Raw genomic sequence first — 23,060 nt, 5'->3', positions numbered from 1 at the left:
TCTAGCATAGTTGGAATAACTGGCATTAACCCATTCAACACCTCTTTGTGTTTAACGGCCCAGAATTTGTCCTTCATCTAGGAGGACAATGTTTCCAAGGAAATACAGTTAAACCTGGATATAACGAAGTTGACGAAAATTCGCAATTTTTCGTTACATCCAGGTATTCGTAACATGCAGGTTTCAAGTTAAGGCTTGCGCGAATGAAGCAGAAACGAAACCAAAATGCTAGCTAGACATCAGTGGCGGTGAACTAAGTGTTAAGGATTTATTTTACAGTGAAAAACCGCGTGATTTGCGCCTGCTGCTTTCGCACGAGCTTAGACATTGCGCAGCACTCCAAAGAAGCAGGGTCACTTACCCTGTATTCACAAACGTAACTTAAGTATCACTCTTGCGTTTTGACACTTTTCGGTGCGGCAACAAGTTGCAAGGACCAAACTTATGCTGAACGGGCGCCTTTTCGGGAACTTGATGCTCTTTCCCGCACTCATAATTGTTGAGACGGCACTAGCTTGGATACTGTACCGGGCGGCAATGTTCTTCTTTCTCGCCGGGTTTAAAATTGCGAGCTTGTCTTGAAAAGACAAAACTTTTCGTTTTCTGGCAGCAGAACTCATCACCGATGAACCCACACCATAGACAGCAGTGCCCACACCATAGACAGCAGTGGAGACAAACGACTGCATGTCGACAAGCAGGCCTAGCACCTAACCGACACCGCATTGACACTGGAAACGTACCATAGTTTGCGGTGCGGGCGAAGATCGCTAATTTAGTGTATTTTTCCAGCCAATTTTTCAGAAAAAGTGCAAAAAACATTGCCTGATCAACGCAGCGAATTCGTTACATTAAAGTTAACCGTCGCAACGCCTTCGTTACATAGAGGTCGCAAACACATGGGTTTCAATGGGGCTGGCAATTGGGAATTGAAAAACTTCGTTAAATGCAGGAATTCGTTACGTAGAGGTTTGTTACACCTAGGTTTAACTATACAGAAGGAGCTATGTGAGCAAACGAAGGCCTGATACCTTATTACCAGCAAAAAAGACACGAACCAAGAAAGAAGCAGACAGGATGATCGCTAGGCCTTTTGAGACGAAGGCCTTTCGAGAGAACATGGCGTCATTGTCTATGTAGTCCAAATTCACTATTTCACCCAAATCCTCCTTGCAAGACCCGTGCAGAGTACTCGCCTGTTGTCCTGCGTCGTCCGTCTTGCCCAGGGTCTCGAGGCGAAGCAATGCACAGTCTGGTTCCAGCAAAAACCAGCTCTCCAGCAGTACGTCATCGCGCGATGCACTAGACAGCTCCACACGCATTGTCAGCTGAACTTGTTTGTACAGCTGCGCCTGAACGCAAATGGCAGGGATGCATTCCTCGCTGTTAAGGCAGTAAACGGACGTGAAACACTTGTCCCGCACCAGTGGGACCCTGCAGGGGGGGGAAAAGTGAGATACGAAATTAGACCTGGGCATTGATTAAAAACTAACACAATTAATAGGCAGGCTTTAACCAATTAGTTGATTGATTAATTGGTTGGTTCGGTTCATAGGCACAACAACTGAAATGAAGAACAAAGCTACACACTTCGAGTATGATACTTGTTGGAGGGAGGGTATAAGGTAATCAACGGCATTAAAGGGGCCATGCAGACAAAATACACGTTTGTTCTACCCAAAAGTTTTCACGCCCCCAGCGCTTGTCCAGCAGCAAACGATGCTTTATTCACTGAGAAATAATTAAATTGAAGTTAAAATTTTGATTCTCCCACCAAATAGTGTGTTTCGTGATGTATGCGATGATGTAACAAGGACAGGTCTTCAAGCAAACACTAGTGCGCTGTTTAGTCTGCAGTGGACTGCACACGGAGCCTTGTTTATCGTTAGTCCTCCTAGATGGCGCCAGCATACTGCACCGAACCGCTGTCCGCTTTGCTTAGTTTTTGACTGTATCTGCACCTGGTGTGTTTTTGTTACAGTAGATAATAATAATTTCGTGATTCACGGGATATGCTCGACAAACAGGGTTGTTGTGTTGTACACTGGTGGAACCGACTAGTCGATATGTAGCTTCACTTCAATGCCTCGAAGCTTCCCTAGACCTTCAAACAACCTGGGGTGGGCACTTTGGATGTTCTGAGAAGATGCTACTTTGTACACAATGGATACAAGTCCAAGGGCTTCATTCAGCTGACTTGAGGCATATTAGGGACTCACCAAGCGGCTCTTGACAAGTTGAAGAAAGCCTTGACGGACAGCCATGCTCTGGCCTACTTTGACAGCAAGAAGTCAACCCATCTCACCGTGGATGCTGGCCCAGAAGGTCTAAGCACCACACTGGCTCAGGGAGATGGTGAAAACATCCAAGTAGTCCATCTGGTGACAGTGAAAGTTCTGGTTCCAAGTTTTTGTAGAGCTTTAGTGCTGGATCACTCCACAGGGTCTGTCTCCTACGATTTGGATGTTTTCACCATATCCCTGAGCCAGTATGGCGCCTAAACCTTCTGGGCCAGCATCCACGGTGAGATGGGTTGACTTCTTGCTGTCAAAGTAGGCCAGAGCATGGCTGTCTGTCAAGGCTTTCTTCAACTTGTCAAGGGTCACGTAAGATAATGTTGCTTACGCCAATGGGCCAGTCTCGTGTGAGACAACCCCAAAGCGCCGGACTGCTGTACAGCTATAACACGCATAATGAGCACAGTATCAACAGCAGTATGCACTGGTACTTCAATGTTTACGTGTACTTTCGTAACCTCCATTGTTTACCCCACCATTGTTACGGCTATAAAATAAATATGCATTACATTTAAGCGAAACCAGCTCATTCGGCAAGCTTACAAGACCTGCCTAACTTGCATTTGCTTTTGCCGGCCTCAGCCAATTGTATGGCTGTGCATATTATGTCATATGTTCTAGCGCAGGAAATGAGCTAGTGAGTCGCATGGCCGTACCATTTTTCGCAATTATATAGCTTATTTGAGCAAATTTTATGTTAGAAATGGTGTCAGTATGATTCCAACAAGGCAATCTTTTGAATGAACCAAACTTTTATTTTATCTGCATGGCCCCTTTAAGTTCTTTTGAATGAACCAAACTTTTATTTTATCTGCATGGCCCCTTTAAGTTAGAAGCTATGGCATCCATCGTGCAAAAAAAATGTTGCTGCCCCAGGTTTGAAAATACTCCTGCCTGCATGCTTTTATATATAAAACAGCAGATACATATGCAAAATTTCAAAATAAATGTCTGAAACGGTGTTGATGATGTTTATCACTAATTCATAAGGATTAATCCCATCGGAGGTGCAAGCAGGTTTTTTCCCATTTTCCAGCAGCAGCACGCACTACATGCGCTTGCTCACAGTCATTCTAGCCTCACTTAGCAGGTGCTTGCATGCCATTGACGTGACTGGGATGCATACTGTTTTTAACTGGCCCGTATCTCAAACGAAGGAGAGATCATGGCACCCGCCATCACGACAACGGATGCAAATTACCATCGTTACCACTGGCACAGTGCAATCATCCAGCACCCAAATGATGATGCTGGTGAAATCGTGCTTAATCATTTTTTTTTTGTGTAGACTATGTTGTGCTTATATAAAAAAAGGAAGAGAACTCTCTTTTTGTGTTTTTAGTGCAGAGCACTTTGGCAGCTGCTGCTGTGGTTTGGTAGTGGTGGAAGCAATATCGTAACCGAGCGTGCAAGACGGAAAGAAAACGGCAGAGGAAAGTGTGGAGAAAGTGTGAGGAGGAGGGCAGTATGCTGAGCCCGCATGAGATGCTCATGAGACACCCGCATGCATGCCACATGCGCTGCTATGGGGTCATCTCTCTCCCTGCCTCCCCTGCACACTTCTGCCAGACGCTCCCCCTCGGTTTATGGCTCATCTGAACCACGCGGCATTTGGGTGGGAGGTTCTATCACTATTAGCAACAAAATGCTCGGCAGCAGCGACACACTGCGAGATAACGGCAGAGTAGCGCACATCGCCGTGTGGTCTCTGATCACGCAATCACTTTCTGAGACACAGCAGATATGCGCCATGACCGAGAAGACTGCAGTTCGTGCTGTGCCCGAATTTCGCATTAGGGAGTATAGTAATGTCAGCAATTCTTTTTTTTTTCCCCGTAACTACCCCAAGCTTCTGGTTTTAATCATGGCATTCTCCGAGCATGCTCTTGCAATGCAAGTCAGATGTAAGTCAGGCATGTTGAACAGGAGAAATATTTCAGTTTAAGGGGGACTCACCTGTTAACATTCCTATGGGACTTGCTACTTCATGACCCATGCACTTAAAAAACGTGGTGCACCAATATGAAAAGCTTTACAAATACATAAAAATGTTCACAACGGTCTAGTTCGCTTATTTTACAGATATGTCACTTCTGCACTGAAACAAAAAAATGCAACTCTCGCTAGCTCGATCGACAACTAGAGCCATCTAGTGAAAACTGGATAAACCAAAATGCATTTCTTGATTATTTTTATTGTCAGTAAAGAAGAGGTCTATCTCTAAAAGAAGCAAGCTAGGCTGTTAGGAACATTTTAATGTATCCATAAAACTTTTCGCATCGGTACACGTTGCTTTTCAAGCTTGTGGGTCATGGATTAGTAAGCCCCATAGTAATGTGACCAGGTGAGTCTCCCTTCAACCACTTTGGAAGTCCCCAAGAGCAAGGCCACCTCTGTGGTAACCCACAGAATTTGTATACATTTTGGTGGACTTCTTCCTTGAAGTGCTGTAGAAAAAGAGGCTGAAGTAGTAGTCAAAGAAGGAGAAGTAGCAGTAGCTCAGAACGGCGGCCTCCTGTCTCTCTTCTCTTCACCCGACTGGTTTCAACATTTGGTGCCGAAATCCCCTGCGGGAATGTCCGGACTTTCTAAGCACGAATGGTAGGTCAACTCTCTTGTCAACTACGCCAACTCTTATCGCAACGCAACCAACTTCTCAGCCCGAACGGAACACGTAGAGGAAAATATTAGTGACACAAATGAAGGACCGCCATTGATTATGACCTCATGGACTGATTCAGTGAGTGTCAAAGCTGGATCTAAATAAAGAAAGACGCAATAACCTCAAGCATGTTTGAGCTGAAGAACGAGTCCCAAAGCCCCAGCTTTACGCCAGATTTACAGGAACAGAAGGTGAGACTAACCAATGATTGAGACGGAGCTTATCGCTGTACTGTCATTGATATTACTCGACCTGCGCACCCCAGCCAATTTGACAGTCTCCGCCACCGAGGAAAGTGTTGTTACGGCTCAGCCAGAGGGTTGCCTTGGCAAGCAGAGTGCGGACTTCCAATTAACCACCACTCGGCAAAAATTGCACCGGGAATCCTCTGTCAAGCCTGAAACCTCGGTAAACACCTAGAATGAGATGGTGGAGACGCCTATTTCTCCGAAAAACAAAGCAACATTTGAAGTGGTCACTAAGAAACCAGCCAGACAACATAAAGGAGACACCACATCAAACGACGACGACCCCTCGTTTGCCTTCCAGGACACCTTTTAGCCATGAGGAGGACTTGAAACACTGTCAGAGATACAGAATGGTTCGGACGAAGACAGACAATCAAACAGCCCCACAGACATTTCAGTGAATTCCTCTGACCACATCAAAAAACTTGCAATGGACATGTCAAAGTCTGCAGAAGCCCACTGTTCCGTCAGTTCATCCCTTTGCGAAATCATCACCCCGATCACATGGACAAACATTACAGCTGCCCAACAGGAAACCGCAGGTTCTTGCAAAGCATCTGGCTTCACATTCTCATGAACGACGACCACAGTTTACCCACGCTCTATTGCAATGCAACAAGGTGATGACCAGGTGTGTTTGGAAATACGGTACTTTGAACGCTCCCTGATGAAAGGTGAACACAGAAAAGAACATAGTCAAGCAGATGAGGTCGTATCGCATTCCGCCAAGAGAGTCAAGGCAGACTCTACACACAATGACACATTCAACTCGGAAGAGCGCTTTGACACCAAGACACCACCAAAGTGCAACAAGAAATGCCATCATGTGACAAAAAAGTCTGGCGAGAGAAGGCATCCGTCTTCAGAACTGCTATCGCCTTCATGGAAGCACGCCAGAACCCAAGAGAAAATGGTAGCTGGTCCCAGCTGGTTTATGGTTCAATTCCCAACTGGGCCCAGCTGGTCTTAGCTGGCCCCAGCTGGTAATTTAACCATAAACCAACTGGGACCAGCTACATTTTCTCCTGGGAAAGAAAACGCTGAACCCAGCCGCGAGATATATCAACCGATGCCTCTGCCCTAAGCATATGACTGTCCTGTCGAAGGTTGTACAAGAAGGTCTTCATTCATTGACACAAGTTGGTCTCAGAGGAAAAGTTGGATAACAAGGCAGCTATGGAACTGGTCAACCTTATCGATGACACGGACTTCATGATGGAAATGGATGTGGATTATCAGTACACCTAGGGTCATTGGGGGGTCTGGACACTACAATTTCTGCAGATGTGGCCTGCATCTTCCCAGGGGGAAGGATGTTTAAAAAGGGGTTCGTGGGATTGGGCCTGCATCTTCCTGGAGAAGGGAGGGGGGGAGATAATAAAGAAAAAGAGGATGAAGAAGTAGTAAAGGAAAAAGTCGCAGCAGCTCGGAACAGCAGCCTCCTCCCTCTCTTATCTTCGCCCGACTGGTTTGAACAAGTGCAATGCCATCAGCCCAAGGAGGTGCAATGTCAATGAAAAAATGTTTGTAGCAGCTTTACTGTGGAATGCTATCAGAGTTTCGTAAGCAAATATTAGAATAATAAGCAAATGAGCAAATTAATAATAAATTATAAATCAATTACTAAGCAGAAATTAATTAGCAAATATCAGAAGGCAAATTTTTTCTGCAGGTTGCAGAGAGATTGTTGATTTCCAGACCTGGGAACACATGGGACCTATCAACGCCTTACACTGGTCGTCAATAAACACCTCAAGCTATATATGCTGAAAAAGAGATACACTACAGGATTCTTTGAAGAGAAGACTAATCTACCTGCAAGAAATAATTGCTTGCACACCAAAGGCTTGTAGAAGCATTACGGTTTGGGTGGGAACTGACTTGTGAGCTATTATTGCTGCTCTGTCTAAGAGGTAAAGCCATCTTCCTTCTCCTCTCAACAGACAATATTGCTTCAAGTTTGCGAGAAAAAAAAAGCAAATATTTTCATAGGAAGAAGGCAGGAAGCATAAAGGTCTTCCAGATAAGGGGTCACAAAAGTGCTGCCGGGCAATTAAACTTTAGAATTAAAAAAAAAGTGTGTATGGTAAGGATGTCGCAGACGAGGATGGTGCTCCAAGGAGCCATGAAGAGAAAATGCAAGTTGGTTTTATTCGAAAGATTTCGTGTTTTACAGTGCCCCCAGCGCTTGTCCGGATACAAACGGTGCTTTATTCACTGAGAAATTAAACAATTTAGGTTAAAATTTTGATTTTCCCGCTCAATCGTGCGTTTTCGTGGTCCCAAATGACATCACAGGAACCGACCGCTCTGCAGCCTAGAGTACCTTCATTCACGCATCCGCCGTACAGGGTAGAGAACACGTATACGCTGGCGCCGCCATTTTCGGTTGCTCACTCGCCGCCGAAGCAAGTCATTGTGTCAAAACCGCACTAAAATTATCGCCGCAAAGCGGTTTACTGAAGAAGTTTGAATCATATTGTCTGTTTCGCGTTGCTAGGTCTCGTGGGAAACAAAAAGAATAACGCGTTGAGCCCGTTGGCCCAATTGCGGCGGCACGGGACCGTTCAAAGGTTGTCTCCACCCTGTACAGCGGTGTTGGTTTGTTCCCGCGTTTCTTTACGTTCCATAACCTAGATGGTGCCACCATATCGTGGCAAGCGTTTGGTTTGTTTTTGCCCGCATTTAAACCTGGCTTGTTTTTGTTCTGGGAGAAAATATTCGTTCCCTGAAACAGTGCTCGCTCGACAAATGGGATCACGTAAGACACCGTTGCTTGCGTCAATCGGCCAGTGTCGTCTGCGACAACCCCAAGCCCCGCAGTGCTGTGCAGCTAAACCAAGCATGCTGTGCGCAGTTCGAACAGCAGAACGCATCAGTACTTCTATGTTTACATGTGCTTTCGTAACTTCCACTGTTTGTTCCATCATTCTTATTGCTTTGCAAAGAATGTGCCCTAAATTTAAGCGCAAATCGCTCGTTCGTCTAGTTTGTAAGCTCTACCTAATTTGCGTCTGCTTCTGCCAGCCTCCGCCAATCGCAGAGCTTAGCTCATGTGACATCATAGGTTCTGTTGCGGGAAATGAGCTGGTGGGTCGCATGACCATTCCCGTTTTTCCTAATTATGTAGCTTATTTGAGCGAAGTTTACGTTAAAAGTGGTGTCAGTATGATTCTAACGAGACAATCTTTTGAATGAACCAAACTTGTGTTTTCTCTTCATGGCTCCTTTCAATAGTATTTGGTTGTTTTGAGATGTTACATAGTGAATTTGCACAACTTTAGAAGTTGTGGGAATCGTAGAGACCCGCGATTCCGAGTCGGTGCGTGCTTAAGGAAGTGATGCAGTGAGACCCGAGAATGTGACATCATACGGCACCGCTAGTTCAGCAGTGCCCCGAGTAATGGCACCACCGCTCCACACGCTTGCTTCGTGAACGTGCCCTCACGCGAGAAGGGACAGGCATTGCGAGGAGTAGGAGTCAGATTCGAGGTCCAGTCTGGGACAAATCAGCGGAGCACGACGAAGAGTGCGGCAGAACATGCATTTCAGGTGGGGACCGTTTTGTTGTGTGCCATCAGTGCTTTCTGTTACGATCACAACCGGATGGCATGATTTGTAAACCCCATCGTACTTTGTGCTCGCACGCTTTGGGAGATCACAAATAAATGGCTGTGTTCCAGCCCTACTGTCTACCGTGTTCTTGTATCGGTGTACCTCACCAGGCTGCCGTGAATACAGCGGCCCACGTGGTTGATGCACCAGGAGCTAGCAGCGTAGTAGCCTACACCGGAGAGCCGGCCAGGTCACCCTTAGGAACCCAACGATATTCCACAAAGAGGAGCCTGCAGGTGCACCCTATTGTTTGGCACTTGGAGAGACCTTTGTAGACGTCATTTAAGATTGTTGTTCGAGTGGTCTATTTTTTTAGGAGGGCGGTTACACACTAAGTTGTACCTGGGTCACGAGGCCACCAAAACGGAGGGGTAAGGGTTAATTTAGACCACCCGGGGATCTTTACTGTGCACTAAAATGTTGACACACAAGCTTCTTCATTTTTTGCCTCCATCAGAAAAATGGTCACCATGACTGCGATGAGAAACAGCATCTGCGGTTTGAGTGGTACACACCGAAACTGCCCATTTGATGTTGCTATTATCAAACTGTTTCAGTCCTTATGTGGACAGGGCCGTGACAAGAAACGCTGTGCCTCAGCCACTAAATTAATACTTGCTACACTGACTCAAAGCAGGCACAAAGTTGTTTCTTACCGTGTAATAGCCTCAGAAGAATTTATAGAGTGAATTATACAGTGTTTTGCAACGGTAATTGGAACACTTTAAAATTTTTTCCAGAGTGAACCGCCGCTCTGTTTGCGCTCAAACTTCACACGAAGGTCACATTTTGTGGTAAATTTGTTTGACACCAGGAACAACGACGGTACTTGCCTGTTTATCCTGAAAATAAATAAAAACTATTTTCGCCTATGGGAAAATGGCGGCGATTTGGACGTGCGAGCCCGAAAACCGGGTTTTCTGATCGTCTCTTAGCTCATTTCTAGGTGCATTTTCCGATCGTCTGCTGCACCATTTGGCTCCGTACGTGAATCCCAAACATGCGTTTCACCCTGCAGGTAGTTTCGTCGTTCCAATATCAACTTGCGCTGGCTCGCACGTCCAAATCAGCCGCCATTTTCCCATAGGCGAAAATCATTTTTATTTATTTTCAGAATACACAGGTAGGTACAATCGTTGCTCCCGGTATCAAACAAAATAGACCATAAATTGCGACCTTCGTGGCAAGTTTGAGCGCAAACAGAGCAGCGGTTCGCTCAGTAAAAATTTTTTAAGTGTTCCAATTATCGTCGCAACACCCTGTATATCAAGATTAATCACACATATAATGGCACGAATGATTGATTTAAAAACAAATGCAAAAGCCCCCAGCTCCATCAAAATAACCCAGCTCAGAATAGGTTGCAAAAAATAAAGATACCAAATTCCCACACATGAAAACATTCGTGTGGTTGTAAACTGAATGAATGAGTGAAAAGTCTTTATTGTGGAATGGCTCTTCGGCCTAATAGGGGCAGTAAATGCGCACATTCACATGTGACGATCAATGCCTGCCCCGTGAGCAACAGCCCAGAAGGGAGAGCAGTGAGTCGCGGCTGTTGTTGTTGGGGAAGGTCTATTGGTGCAGGGTGGTGATGTGTGGCGACAGGCACTGGGCATGGAGGTCCTGGTAGGAAGGACACTCCCACAGCATGTGGTTCACTGTTGGGCACACTTCCATGGTGCACGTGGAACCACTCCTGACTGTGGCTCAAAACATGCACAATTCCGCCGACCGGCATTCATTATTCTTAGGCCTATTCTTCTGCCGCGTGTCCAGACAGCCAAACGGGCCGTCGCTGACCATGACCCTGGGGAAGCAGCTTAACTTCAAGGAAAATTATCTCCCCGCACCCGGCAGTCCTTTGTTGGAGTGAACGCCAGCGGGCGCCTTGATGTTGTCTGCGGTACACACCGCCTCTGCGGAAACCCCAAAAAGTTAATAAATAAAGTAGGAATAACTTGACTACATGTTTAAACAACACAGAGCCTTACAATTTAGAAAGTGGATTATTCCGCAGCTCACTATGGGGTCCTGTTCCTGGTCGTCGTTGTCACCGTCGGTGGTGGTAGCCCCAGGTCTACAGCTTTGGTGAGCCCACCATTTTGCCAGCACATCTTCCGTCAGTGTGGCCCTTGCATGTGCCTTGTGGATGAGGACCTGAGCCCCCCGTGGCAGTAGTTCTGGCAGTGAACATGGGTCGTCGACGGTGGGGATGTGCTGCGAAAGAGTGCACCTTTCCTTCTTGGCTGCCAAAATTTTCGCTGCTAGGTCAGGGTCGTCTGGTGCGGGCATAGTCTGTCGCCAGAATGGAGCGGTCGACCCTATGCTCGCTCGCCAACTCCTGTGCGGTTCCATCACCCATGCCACCAGCATGACCTGGTACCCAGTCCACCTTCACCTCCACTCCGTAGTGCCTGTACAGCTCCGTGCTTTCCATTTTGATACCATGAGCAAGCGTACCAGTTCTAGGGGTGCGGCTAAGGATTTTTATAGCCTTGCTACCGTCCGTGTATATGACCACCCTCTTCCCCCATCTGCCTCAGTCTCCAACGGGTCTCCCGACAAACCTCGTCTACTGCGCACAGGATGGCGAACAGTTCAGTTTGCCGTAGGCTGGGTTGGTGGTCATACTCGCGTATCTATTTGCAGGTGCCGATCGGGGATATCGCAGCCAGCCTGGCTCTGTGTGTGATGGGGTCCCAGGTAGCTGCCATGAACACAAAGTCCCCGGTTCCGCCAGTAAGGGCAGCTGCTGCTCCTACTGATGGCACTTTTGGGAGAGGGGTTGTGTAAACTTGAGGAGCACATCGAGCCAGGGCTCTTGTAGGTGTGGTAGCTTGGGAGCATCTGGGGGTAGGTCTTTTGTGAGGGTGAGGAGTCCTCTGCTCACTGTTTTTTTTAATGAGCTTTTTTTTAATAATAAACACTGTGCCCCGATTCCCCCCCCCCCCCCTTCCCCTAATGCCACTTTATTCCTTGCCTTTACAAGCTATAGTTTCACTAGCAAAATTGAGATGGATTTCATCCGTGAACTGCATTTGCCCCACATTCTCAAGGATTACAATTTGTATCTCGGGACAAAAAAGGTTTGAAAAATACTTGCTAAATCAAAGGTAATCAAGTATTTCAAGGGGCTGTACACAAACCAGGCTGGTAAACATGTCAAAGTGTGGTTTTGGAAAGGAAAAACAAATATAATTTACTACAATGCATAATTGAGCACTTGTATAAGGTTCTACGGGCATCTGATACCATCTGACGAAAATACTCACTCGTGCTCCCACAGGCAGAACTTCAAAAACTCAATGAAGTGTTCTCTGGAGTCTAAGTGGGTCTCAGAATGTTGCCTGGGGTACTCGATGCCACATAAATGGCACGTATAGGCATCCTTGGCGGTTTCTCCCTAAAGCAACACACAAAGGCGAGAGTAAGGCCACTGTGTTAAATGTCAAATTTAATGGTTCCACACTTATGTGTAGACCATGGACTCTCGCACATATCTGTGAAGTTTTAGAAACTAAACCATATGCAAAGAACACAGCCATGTCACGTGTTCAGATTCTTAAAACAAACGGCGACTTTTTTTTTTTTTTATTGCGATTGCGGGAGCAGTTTTGGACTGCCCAAAAACTGCTTTGGTCAGGCTGCAGATAAAAGGTCTTTCTGATTTGTCATTTCGGACTACTGCTCAGATCTGCTCCAAAGCAGCTACGTATTTTATTTGTCCATAGTATTTCTATGACGGCAGCAGTTTTGGATTGCCCAGGAGCTGCTTAGGAATGGGAAATAAAACGCAACCAAGAGGATTTGGTGTTGACGAGACTTGGCGTTGCCCCTTTCGCAATGCCTCGGACACTCGGTGCTGACACTTTTGCCAAGTGAGGCGCCTGGCAAGAGTGTCCCACCGGTCGGCGAAACACGTGGCTGTGCGTTTGGGCATACTCGCACACTACAGTTCTCAACCACTATTTCCTGGCCCTAGGAGCAGCACAGATACGTGCAGTACGTGCCGCGTTCGGCCGCATGCACTGGCCTAGAGGCTCGGCGTGGGTAATGAATCAAACGAATGCAACGCCTGAGTGCATTAGTACGCGCTTGCTTCTCGTGAGGCAGTCACAAAAGCGACAAAAACAATCTGAGACGCCGGGTAAGAGAATGGTGGGTGGGTGGGCGTCAACGCCAAGGTCCTTACCCGAAACACAACAAACAGCAAACTCGAGTACCGCACTGATTTACGAGAAAAACTTACGTCAGGCTAAAAATCATCAAAAGAAAAAAGGCAGCGTATAAATTCAGATGTGGTACCTTCGCATTGGTGCAGGGCATGGAGGAAAGAATACTGGTGCAGGGAGGAAGCGCCATTACAGACACCAGTAGGTGCAACACTACGTTCAAAAACACACTCGTTCATGCGTGTCATGCGTTTTGTTTGGGTGATTTGAGCGCACACTTTCAGAATCTGGGCATTGCTTAACTGCCGGCGCATGAGCGCTCCGTAGTTGCCAGAAATGCAACACTTCACTTTCGGACGGCCCGCGGCGTATTTGCAATTCAAAGAGCTAGAACTGCTAGAACCAAGAGCCATACTGGCCATAGAACATGAGCTATTATGTCTCTACAGCAGCGCCACTCAGCGCGTTGTCGATATTGTAATATACTTCTAGGCACTTAATGATATTGCAGATAAGATAATTGTACAATATTCTATAGTTCACTGTAACACAAAGGCATATGCTCCTGTATAATGCCTTTCATAAAGGAAAGAATAGTACTTTATAGAAAAACTGTGGAACACTTTCAGGCAAAGTTAGGTTAGGTCACGGAGCAAATATATTCTTGCTCCGTGGGTTATGTATAACTTTATTGATGCCTGCAAAACGAAGGTTTTTACGCGCCGCGACGTGGGCCTGGCGTCGACCTAGGGTTCTGCTCAGCGCCAACGCATCCCGTTGCCGGGTCGCCTGGTCTGTGTTTTTCGAGCCTGCTGACCGGGCTTGCTGACGGGCCTGGTGACGGCCCAGCAACAGATGAAGACATACGGCATACTTGGAAACAACGAATAGAATGCTTTTGAAGACGTTTGTGCATTACTCCCAGTACGCATAAACCCAAATAAAATAGGCACTCTGGTCTGGGCAGCTGCGTCTCAACTACCTTTACCGATGACCGAACGTATCCGGCCTCTGCAGTGCGCCCATTGAATTGCGTCGCACTGTCCTGTGGGCCTGTGGTAGAATCGGTTTCATACCACGGCCGCTGGATCAAAGCCCTTGTGCGCTTTGATCCAGCGGCCGTGTTCATACATTGTAACTGTATGGTTGGCAGCATTGGGCCTCTTCGAGTTTCCACTTCTGGCTCCCCGCGGGCTGCCCGCGGGTAGTCCGAGGATTCCCCGAAGCCATAGGGATACACGGGAAAATCGAATGTTGGGCTGCTTCTCGGGGAGTCCGCGGTGAGCCCGAGACTGTAAATCGAAGAGGCCCATTGAGTCAATAGAGTTTCAACTCTAAGGTTGGCAGTCATGGAGGAAAAAGAACCTTTTCTTTCCTCCATGTTGGCAGTAGAGCTACTAGATAAGCGTAGCTTATCTAGTGGCTCTAGTTAGCAGCTCCTCGCTTAGCCGAAGGGCCGAAGCGCGTTTCAATTGTTTCACTGATTTCTAGTTCACTGTAGTGATAGGTCCCTCTTTTTTTTTTCCTGCTCTAAGCAGCGCAACCCAAAACTGCTCCCGTCATAGACGTTCGATGGACAAATAAAATGCGTAGCTGCTTGGAGCTGCATTGAGCAGGCAAAAAAAAAAAAAGTTGGTTAGTTGAAGCTTTTATTTGAAAGGAAGTTTCAGTGAAACAATTGAAACGCGCTTGTAGCCATACTCAGAGCACTGAGTCATACCATGTCATACTAATATACATTATAAAACTCTGACACCAACATCGCCATCATCATCATCATCGATTATTTTGGGGGGCAAGCATGGTGACAGCGGTGACAGCAGTGAAATCCTCCCTGTTCTGTGTGACAGCTGTGGTGACAGGCCGGTATTAAAAGCCGGTATCGCTGCCTCGGCCGCATTTCCTACATGATTTCCTACCCAGTTTCGCAGGTTTAGTGTAAATGTCTGCCTGACTTCGCATCAATGACAGTGGTTGCAGCCCGCAAAACGGAACGCTTAAGTGGCACTAGCGCTACCCTTTATCACCCGCTCGGACGCTTCTCCAATGAGCATGCCTACAACGGTTACAGTTGCTGACTGCCGTCCTGACTCCCGCCGACGTACGCCGCTGCGAAGTTTCTGAAGACACGAGCTGCTGCTATGGCTGAGTCCGGCTATACTTGCGAGTTGTGTGACTATCACTGCGATACCGAGGAAGCCGAGGAGAAACATCTAAAAACGAAGAGGCATTTCGTTGAATTTCTCAAGTACCACTTGTGGGAGAACGAGTAAGTCTATCAAGAATGGAACGCGCGACACTGCTACTGTCAGATCAGGGGCTGAAATCTGTGAAGCGGCGGCCGGTGTGAGAAATGCACGTTTTCCTTGGTTCAGGAATCCTATGGGCATGTCGAGAGCCGAAAAAAAAAAAAAGTCATCAGCATGCCGCTACTCACGAAGGGCAAAGCGACGCAGAGGCAAGCGGCCCAAAACTATTTTTTTTTTACCATCCCTTCCATTTGATTGAAGCGCGAAAGCTTTCTCACATCAAAAGTTCGTTATAACATTCACTAATAGTGCGTCAAATCGATCGTCAATCCTTCAAAGACCCAAATCGCAAACTAAGAACGAGCCCATGCGACGATTTTTCGCGCACTGAGAGAGAGAGAAATACTTCATTCGAGCCACGGTCGCTGAAGGTTGGCGGCTGCTGGGTGAATTCCGATCGCTACTTCAGCAGCTCTGCGTTCCAGGGCCTCTTAAATCACTTGGCTAGATCTACCCATCCTAAAATCTCCAGCAGGGAGCCTCTCTCCATAGCTCGCTGCTGGAGATTTTAGGGAAGGGATTGTAAGGGCAAGCCCATATGGAGTGTTCCAGAGTGGCATGTTGGCCGCATTGGGGGCAGTTGGGAGATAGGAATGAGGAGGGGTGGATGTGGTGTAGGCGAGCTCTGTAGGGGAAAAAGCCCATTTGCAAGAGTTGCCAATAATGGGTTTGCTGAGGTGTGGGCATGTGGGGGGGGGGGGGAGAGGGGGGTGCTGTTGGTGTCATTGAACGTGATTAGATGATCTCTGGAGGGTGATGTGCTGTGTCTGGTAACGACGCTCACGCCAGCTTGGAGTGTGAGATCGTGGGCAAGCTAGTTCACTGGCAGGCCAGTGGGAGCCGGGGCCCACACAAACTCCGCCATCTCTTGAGGTGGGTTACTCTGGATGATGCGGAGGACTTCAAGATATGGTCCCCCGTGCAAAATGCAGCAGGGCCAGCTTGGAGTCGGTAACCATCTTGGGTGGGGTTGGTCACTGCGTGAGGGTAAATGCATCTACGATCGAATGATCTAAATGTATACCAATATGGGGTTTACATGATAAAGCTATACCTTGTACTCCTGCTTCATGATCGATGCGTGTATTGTCTTATCTCTATTTTGACTCAATGGAAGCCCAGTTTCACGCACGCGCCATGTGTCGTCAGCTTTTTGGTCGACCGACCAGTCTACGGGGAAAAGCATTAGTTTTTTGGCAGGACGTTATCGGTCACACGAAGAAAGCTTTCGCTTTAAAAATATACAGGGCATCAGAAACAATGAGTCCATGGGTTTCATAAAGCTATCACTTTGTGCCAGGTACTGTCAATGTTCGAATAGCAGAAAAAGTGTTGCCGTCTTGCAGGTGGCCATTTGTGTGTTTGCAGGGAATTCCTTGTACGGGACAAGAAGCATGTCAAGGTATCATGCGTCGAGGTCGAAGACTGTATACCAACAATTTCTTTCCGTGCACGTGAAAACCAGGAGGTTAAACTGACATTGCTTGTGAGTGTGCATGAAGAGGCTCCGCACCCAGTTTGGCTGCAGGCTTGCACATTTCTTCACCCCACTAGAGTGTTTTCACTTGAGGATGAAGTTGGTGTCTGCGCCAGTCTTAATCAGGTAACTTTCTCAAATTTTGTCTCGGCAGCTACTTGTTCTGTGCACTAGTCTGTTCATGGTATGAGTAAAGCAAGACACTTGGTGGCTTTTGACATCTCTTTGTGCTGATCTGATGACTGAGTTCAAAATCACCCAATTTTCCTGCTTACTACAAAATCCTTCTTTTAGAAATAGGTTTAGTGTGATTGCATGTAAGAACAAACTGGACTTGCGATCTGCTAATATGATCTCCCTATTGGCAGCATTTTAAGCATTGCTAGCCCACGAGGCAGCCAAGATGATGACCTAAATCATGTGCTTCATCAAACCCTCAGCTTAGTAACGTGTCATGTTTTGCTAGCCATTCTAGTAGGCTAGGATACACCTTTGGGGTTCGTTAAAGGCATTCGATCAAAATTATCCCAACAAGGGCTATTAAAGCATGACATTGGGCTGGTTGGGTACACATTATCGCTCCAAGAACAGCCCGGAAAACTTGGAGAAGACAAACACGGTCACCGTGTGTCTCTTCTATTCCGTTCCAGCAGAGTCCTTCAGTGGTTCAAGTTTTCGGCGCTGTTCTTGAAGCTACAGCAAAGTATAACTGCTGAAGTGCATGGTTGCCACTTATATGTTTTCAGTTGTTGTCATGAGCACGAGGACAGATTTTATAACGGCATGTCGGGAATTTAAGCAGAGTTCTTCTTGTGTGTGCAATTTCTTGTTTTTAATTGGGGGTGGTCGGTTATGAGACCTCATTAAATGGGACAGTTCTCCCACGTGTACATTGTGCATGGCCCCATACTTGTTGGTCCAGTCTCTGTAGCGAACCCTGTGTTCTTTCCCCGGCCTTGCCTTGCAGACCATCATTCAACCCGGTGATAATTACACTGTTGTTCTGCGATGCCTTGCTGCAACACCTGTGACTCTTCGGGTGCCACTAGCATTGAAGTTCCAGCAGGCCTCCCAAGCAGAGAGGCTGTTTACCATTGTCCGGTTTGTTGAAGCTACCTTTTACGAGGATGGCGGGGATAATTTGGAGCCAGTGGCGCCCTATTTTGCGGTGCCTCCATTGCCCAAGTTGCCTGAATCAGACCGTATCATCCATGGAAAGCGTCCCGAAAGGTCAGCTAATCTTATCACCCCAGCTCTATTGTTGCTGCTATATAGTGTGTGCCAGCCATCACTCATTAGCCTGTACTGAAAGCTTTACACTGATAATATCAGCCGTATGCTGCAATCAGTTCTGTTTAAAGGGTGCTGCTGTTTGTTTATGGTACCAGAATAATCATGAAAATTTTGCAATAGATTTAAGGGTCAAAATTGTGTGGGGAAGGCCGGTTGTGTTGTTTCCCGGGAAATGCATTTTGTGTGGTTCTTTCTGTTGGTCTACAAAAAAGTGCATGAGGTAACAAAAATTGCTGCTTCTGAATGCTCCTGCGCAGTGCAACGGCAGCGCCATTCAGCCACAACTTTGCCAGCAGCCATACGAAGCACTGCAAACTGGGTGCTTCGTATCACTACTGGCAAAATTTTGGTGGGGCAGCTCTAGAAGTAAGGCTGATTGCATCCTTTGCCTGACACCACAGAAGCTGTGGTATGTGGGCTCACTTTGCCATGTTTTGTTTAGGCATTCATTCATCTTGCTTCCTTTCGGTTTTCGGCAGAAAATAAGCCATGCAAAGTGTGTATCTTGGTGAAAATACTTCAGTCATCTGTTTCTCGGGTCGCTGCAGTTTTCTGCTCGACACCTTGGCCTTAAAATAAAAACTGTTGCTATTAATTAACTTATTAGATACAATCTCAATTATTTTATTGCATTGTTTGTAATCGATGAGAAAGACTTCTTTTGCAAGCATTATTAACCTGTTGCAACCACCTGAATTGCACACTGTTACTTGTGAGCTGCCTGCTTTCTTTGTCTATTTTAGCACAATGGTCTATATGGGTGTTGGTTCTGTGTGTGTGCTTTGTGCAGAAATACTTGTGTCAGTTGATAAGATAAGTGCTAGTGAAAGACACACTTTTTGCTTGTAGAGGTTCAAAAGTTGGGAACAGCTTTTTGTTGATGAACATGGAACTTGCTGCTGTAGGGATGGGAGTGCAGAAGTACTTTTAGGTCTGCCGCTTGATTATTGAGTGCTTTGTTATATTAGAATCATGAAGTCATGATCTAGGCAAAGAGGCTTGTCAGAACACTGAGTGGAGAAGGTTGAAGGGGAGGTCACACATTATTTAACAGCAAGGACAGCTGTGTGTGTAGTAAAAAAATAGCAGCAGAATAGTCTATGTAAGCATGTTGACTTGCTCATGTTAACTCTAGTTTATGTGTGGCAAGTATGTTGACTTGCTCACGTTAACACATCAGTGCATTGCCACAAATTAAAAAAAAAAAAGCCAGATCTGCATGTTCAAGGGGCTCTAAGTGCAGGGAGAAAAAACTTAATTGTTCTACAGCAGGGTACACCTGACGAGCTGATTACTTGCAGATAGCTGCTAGGTTGTCGGAAGCGCCTCTCCTGTTTGTGCGGGGGGTGATGCCTGTTATCTCGTCCTCTTTGGTGTTGCATGGTAGCATGTAACCCTGGAACTGCACGTACACTTGCGATAGAGATTGGTTCCTCCATGTTCAAAATTTTATTGGAATTGGGATCGGAAAAGTTAATTGGGGTAGAATCTTGAGTTGCGTTCACTTCAAAAATATGTTTTGCGTCCATTTCAAATTATGATGCAGTTCAGGTTGCTGGGACATGCACCAAAACCAATGCCCTGCCTTGCTTGCTTTGTATCACGTGTGTCGTCTGCCTTGAGCCAATCGGAGCTTACTAGAAACGAACACTTTGAAATGGGTAACGTGCAGAACTTTGCCAGAGGAGGAAAATTTTAATGCTAGTGATTGATGCATGCATCACAATGCCGCGCGCTTTCTGATGACGCTGTGTTTCTAGGCAAAATTCACGTATTACCTGCACCTTAAAGGGGCCGTGTAGAAAAAAGGCAAGTTTGGTTCATTCAAAAGATGGCCTCGTTAGAATAATATTGACAGCACTTTTAATGTGCACTTCACTCGAATAAGCTACATTATGAGGAAAACTAAGAATAGGCATGCGCCTAACCAGCTACTTTTCCGCACTGAACTTACAATATACATATTATGAGCTACTTGTTGCGACTGGCTGAGGCCCACAATATCCAATTCAAACTTGACAGTGATTATAAGCTTGCAGAATACGCTGTTTTCACTTGAAGTTACTGCATATTCTTTTTATTGCAGTAAGAATGCTGAGGTAAACAATGGAATTTGTGGACGAACAAGTGAACATAGAAGCACTGTGTCTGGCACAATGCCAGCCGATGCTGCCTGACACAGCTGTCAAATGGCCAGCTTGCCGGCATAAGCAACACTGCCTACTTACGTCACCCTGTTTGTTGAGTCATCCGATGTTTGCTGGAATGGCTACTATCAACTGTAACAAAAATACGGCAGGAAGAAATCTAGTCGGAAGCAAACTGAGTGTGAACAGGGGTCCTTGAGCAGTATCACTGCGCCATCTACGAAGGTGGACGGTAGCCAAAATAACTTAAGGCACGTTAAAGGGGGGACACTGAAGGCAACCAGCAAGTGTTTCAACCAAAAGTTTGACCTTCCCATAGCCATTTTAGCAGTGATTCAGGGCTGGAAGATGCCTTAATTGCTAAGAAACTGCTAATCGAACGCTAATTAAATGTGACGCAAACAGTGACTGCGGTCGCTGTTTGCGTTACAATAATCCGGAAGTAAGCAAGGTAGCGGTGATGTGTGGCGGTATAGAAGCAACTGTACACAATCCTACTACGTATCGAGCGGTTTGGTCAGTTTCGGTCAAATCGATTATGCTTTTTTGAACTTTCGCATCCTTTGCATCTCCGCACCACTAAGCAAAATGTTCCTTTATGAGATTGGGGATCCAAAATGTTTCTTTATGAGATTGGTGATCAGTATTGATGCTTTGTTGAACAAATACATTGTCCTTTTGAGGCCCCGCGAATGTTGGCGTTAAACAAACAGCTCGTGTGTAGCTTGCACGCTTCCTTGAAAAGCGGTACCACTGCCCCAAGTATGGCTGTATAGCGCCATCCAGCGCCAGCCAGGAAAGACGTTGCGCACTTCCAGTGCAAGTTGCGCTGTATAGCCAGTGGCGGTGGCACGTGTCTTCACGTTTTCGCTATTTTCTACCTAATTTTAAAAGAAGCTATGCACAAGAGCGGTATATTAGTGTCGTCAGAGAGCTAATCTGTCGATCTAGAGCAACTTGTATTTTGACTTCAGCATCCCATTAAACAGATAGTGGCAGTCACAGTCAACACACTAGCTTTCATCGTAGGTACCTGCCTGATGTAATGAAACATACGGCGCAATGAGAAAATTGAAGTTCTGCCTTAAATTGTGTGATTGCTCGCAGGATGAAGCATTGCTTTCTGCCAGACAAGTGCTGAGGGGACTACAAAACACCAAATATTTAGAATAAAACAAACTTGTATTTTGTCTTCATGGCTGTTTAACTTCACTGGTGCAGATTATGCTTGTGAAAAGATGATACTCGTGGGCACCTATAAACGGCACAGTCCAGTCTAACTGCTGTCACACCACTGCTGTGTATTGACGTTGCCTCACTTCATGCTTATTTGCCAGTATGCACTTCTGTTCAAAATCAAATCTTGACTTGTATTGCAAATGTTTTCTGCCACTCGACTCTTCTTTTGAGCCTCCATCTCTTTGCACTCAGTGTACACGTTTCCCCTAGTTGGTGGTTGCTTGTGGTGAAGCTGGTGTCTGTGTTTGGTTTATAATATCCCTGGTTGCTATGCAGCATGACGTTCTTGGAGCACATGCGGCCACTATTTCATGGTGTGTGCGTGTGCGTGCCACCGCACTTCATGGTGTTATGTTGTGTCTCCCTCTCCCACTAACCTCTACTGGTGGGTCGTATTGGGCTGACAGACAGGTTTGAAATTGTTGAAGGGGCAAAGAAAGGTTTGCTTTAAGGCCCATTCACACTTGACAAAGCGAAGCGACGAAAGCGACAGTGATCGCCACCCTTGCTGTTCACACTTGCACGCGACATCGAGCGACATCGACGACTATTTTTTGCTTTTCTTGTTATTGTCTCACGCTCGGAGCGAGACTTCACGGGACTTTCGCCGCTTGTGGAGACACAGCATCCGGGTGCTTTGGCAGGATATGACGTCAGGAAGTCTCGACTCCTGCTTCCGCTTCAAAAGCGACAGCGGCGGAAAAAAATTGGTTGAGACTGATTGCTCTCGTCACGCGACGAAAGTGATGCCAGGCAACAAAAGCGACAGAAATTTCGTTGCTTTCGCTCGCTTTCGTCGCAAGTATGAACTGGCCTTTACAGCTTACCAGTGACAGAAGGATGTGCATGCATGTGGCAAGCATTAAGCTGGTCCTTTGCACACACATGATGACATGGCAGTGTTTGAATCCGGGGCATAAAGTGCGTTGGAAGTTTAAGATTGTACAGTTTTTCTTACCACAGACGTAAGACAGAAGGGTGAGGAAAGGGCTAAAAATGATTAAATTTCAGTGCAGTTAGGCTGGGATGAAGGAAGAACAGGAAACGCATGCCATTTTGGCACATTTAAAGGAACGCCAAGTGTAAAAGCAAGCTGGCTTACTTCAAAAGTTTAGAGTGTCGTGGATACCACTTGCAGCAACAGTAGTTGCCCATTAATACAAAGTGCCAAAAACAGGAAATAAGTTAATGCTGCCCCATACACTTTCCTGCTCTACATTTTGTGACATCGAGAATCTTGAATGGTTAAAGCACGAGAATGGGGGAACTTGCCTAAGCATTTTTCTAAAACAAACGCTGAGGCAGCAGGGACAAGTAAGCGTTAAAAAATGTATGTGGGGCACTTTTACTAGTCATGCGCTTTTTAGAACACACAATCCTCAGCTAGCAAACATTATAAAATAGGATGCCGCAGTCGAGACCGTAGGCTTTAATTGTTTCAGTTTCGCTCTCGTTGACTGAAATGTACCCCCTTGTGTACAAGCACAATCAAAGTATGCATGCACGCGGGTGATTCCGAGAGCCTGCCCTATACGCACATACCACTAGTGAATACAGATGCAATAGCCGGTGGCAAAATCAGAGATTATTAGCACAAT

General features: G+C 46.3%; 2 protein-coding genes across 5 annotated transcripts in view; one reads left to right on the top strand and one right to left on the bottom strand.

Annotated features, from left to right (window-relative positions):
* Nucleotides 1-13,423, bottom strand: part of LOC144154943 (putative helicase MOV-10) — a 42,351-nt gene extending 28,928 nt beyond the window's left edge. The window contains exons 1-3 of one of the 3 annotated variants that reach the window (XM_077686087.1): nucleotides 13,131-13,422; nucleotides 12,098-12,228; nucleotides 1,197-1,434 (exon numbers count right to left, since the gene is read on the bottom strand). In XM_077686087.1, the coding sequence (XP_077542213.1) occupies nucleotides 1,197-1,434; nucleotides 12,098-12,228; nucleotides 13,131-13,187 (426 nt within the window). In that variant the 5' untranslated portion in view covers nucleotides 13,188-13,422. Of the gene's footprint in view, nucleotides 1-1,196; nucleotides 1,435-12,097; nucleotides 12,231-13,130 lie in introns of those variants that run through there. The other 2 variants (XM_077686088.1, XM_077686089.1) reach the window with 2 other exon arrangements.
* Nucleotides 13,424-14,790: 1,367 nt separating this feature from the next.
* LOC144154941 (putative helicase mov-10-B.1) overlaps nucleotides 14,791-23,060 on the top strand; it is a 79,297-nt gene continuing 71,027 nt past the window's right edge. For both annotated transcript variants that reach the window (XM_077686086.1, XM_077686085.1), the window contains exons 1-3: nucleotides 14,791-15,266; nucleotides 16,675-16,909; nucleotides 17,751-18,013. In XM_077686086.1, the coding sequence (XP_077542212.1) occupies nucleotides 15,139-15,266; nucleotides 16,675-16,909; nucleotides 17,751-18,013 (626 nt within the window). In that variant the 5' untranslated portion in view covers nucleotides 14,791-15,138. The remainder of the gene's footprint in view (nucleotides 15,267-16,674; nucleotides 16,910-17,750; nucleotides 18,014-23,060) is intronic.

Source organism: Haemaphysalis longicornis, unplaced genomic scaffold (assembly GCF_048455015.1).
Source record: "Haemaphysalis longicornis isolate Haplotype H1 unplaced genomic scaffold, Haemaphysalis longicornis Haplotype H1 scaffold_1, whole genome shotgun sequence".
Lineage (NCBI taxonomy): Eukaryota > Metazoa > Arthropoda > Arachnida > Ixodida > Ixodidae > Haemaphysalis > Haemaphysalis longicornis.
This window is presented reverse-complemented; position numbering and strand designations above follow the sequence as displayed.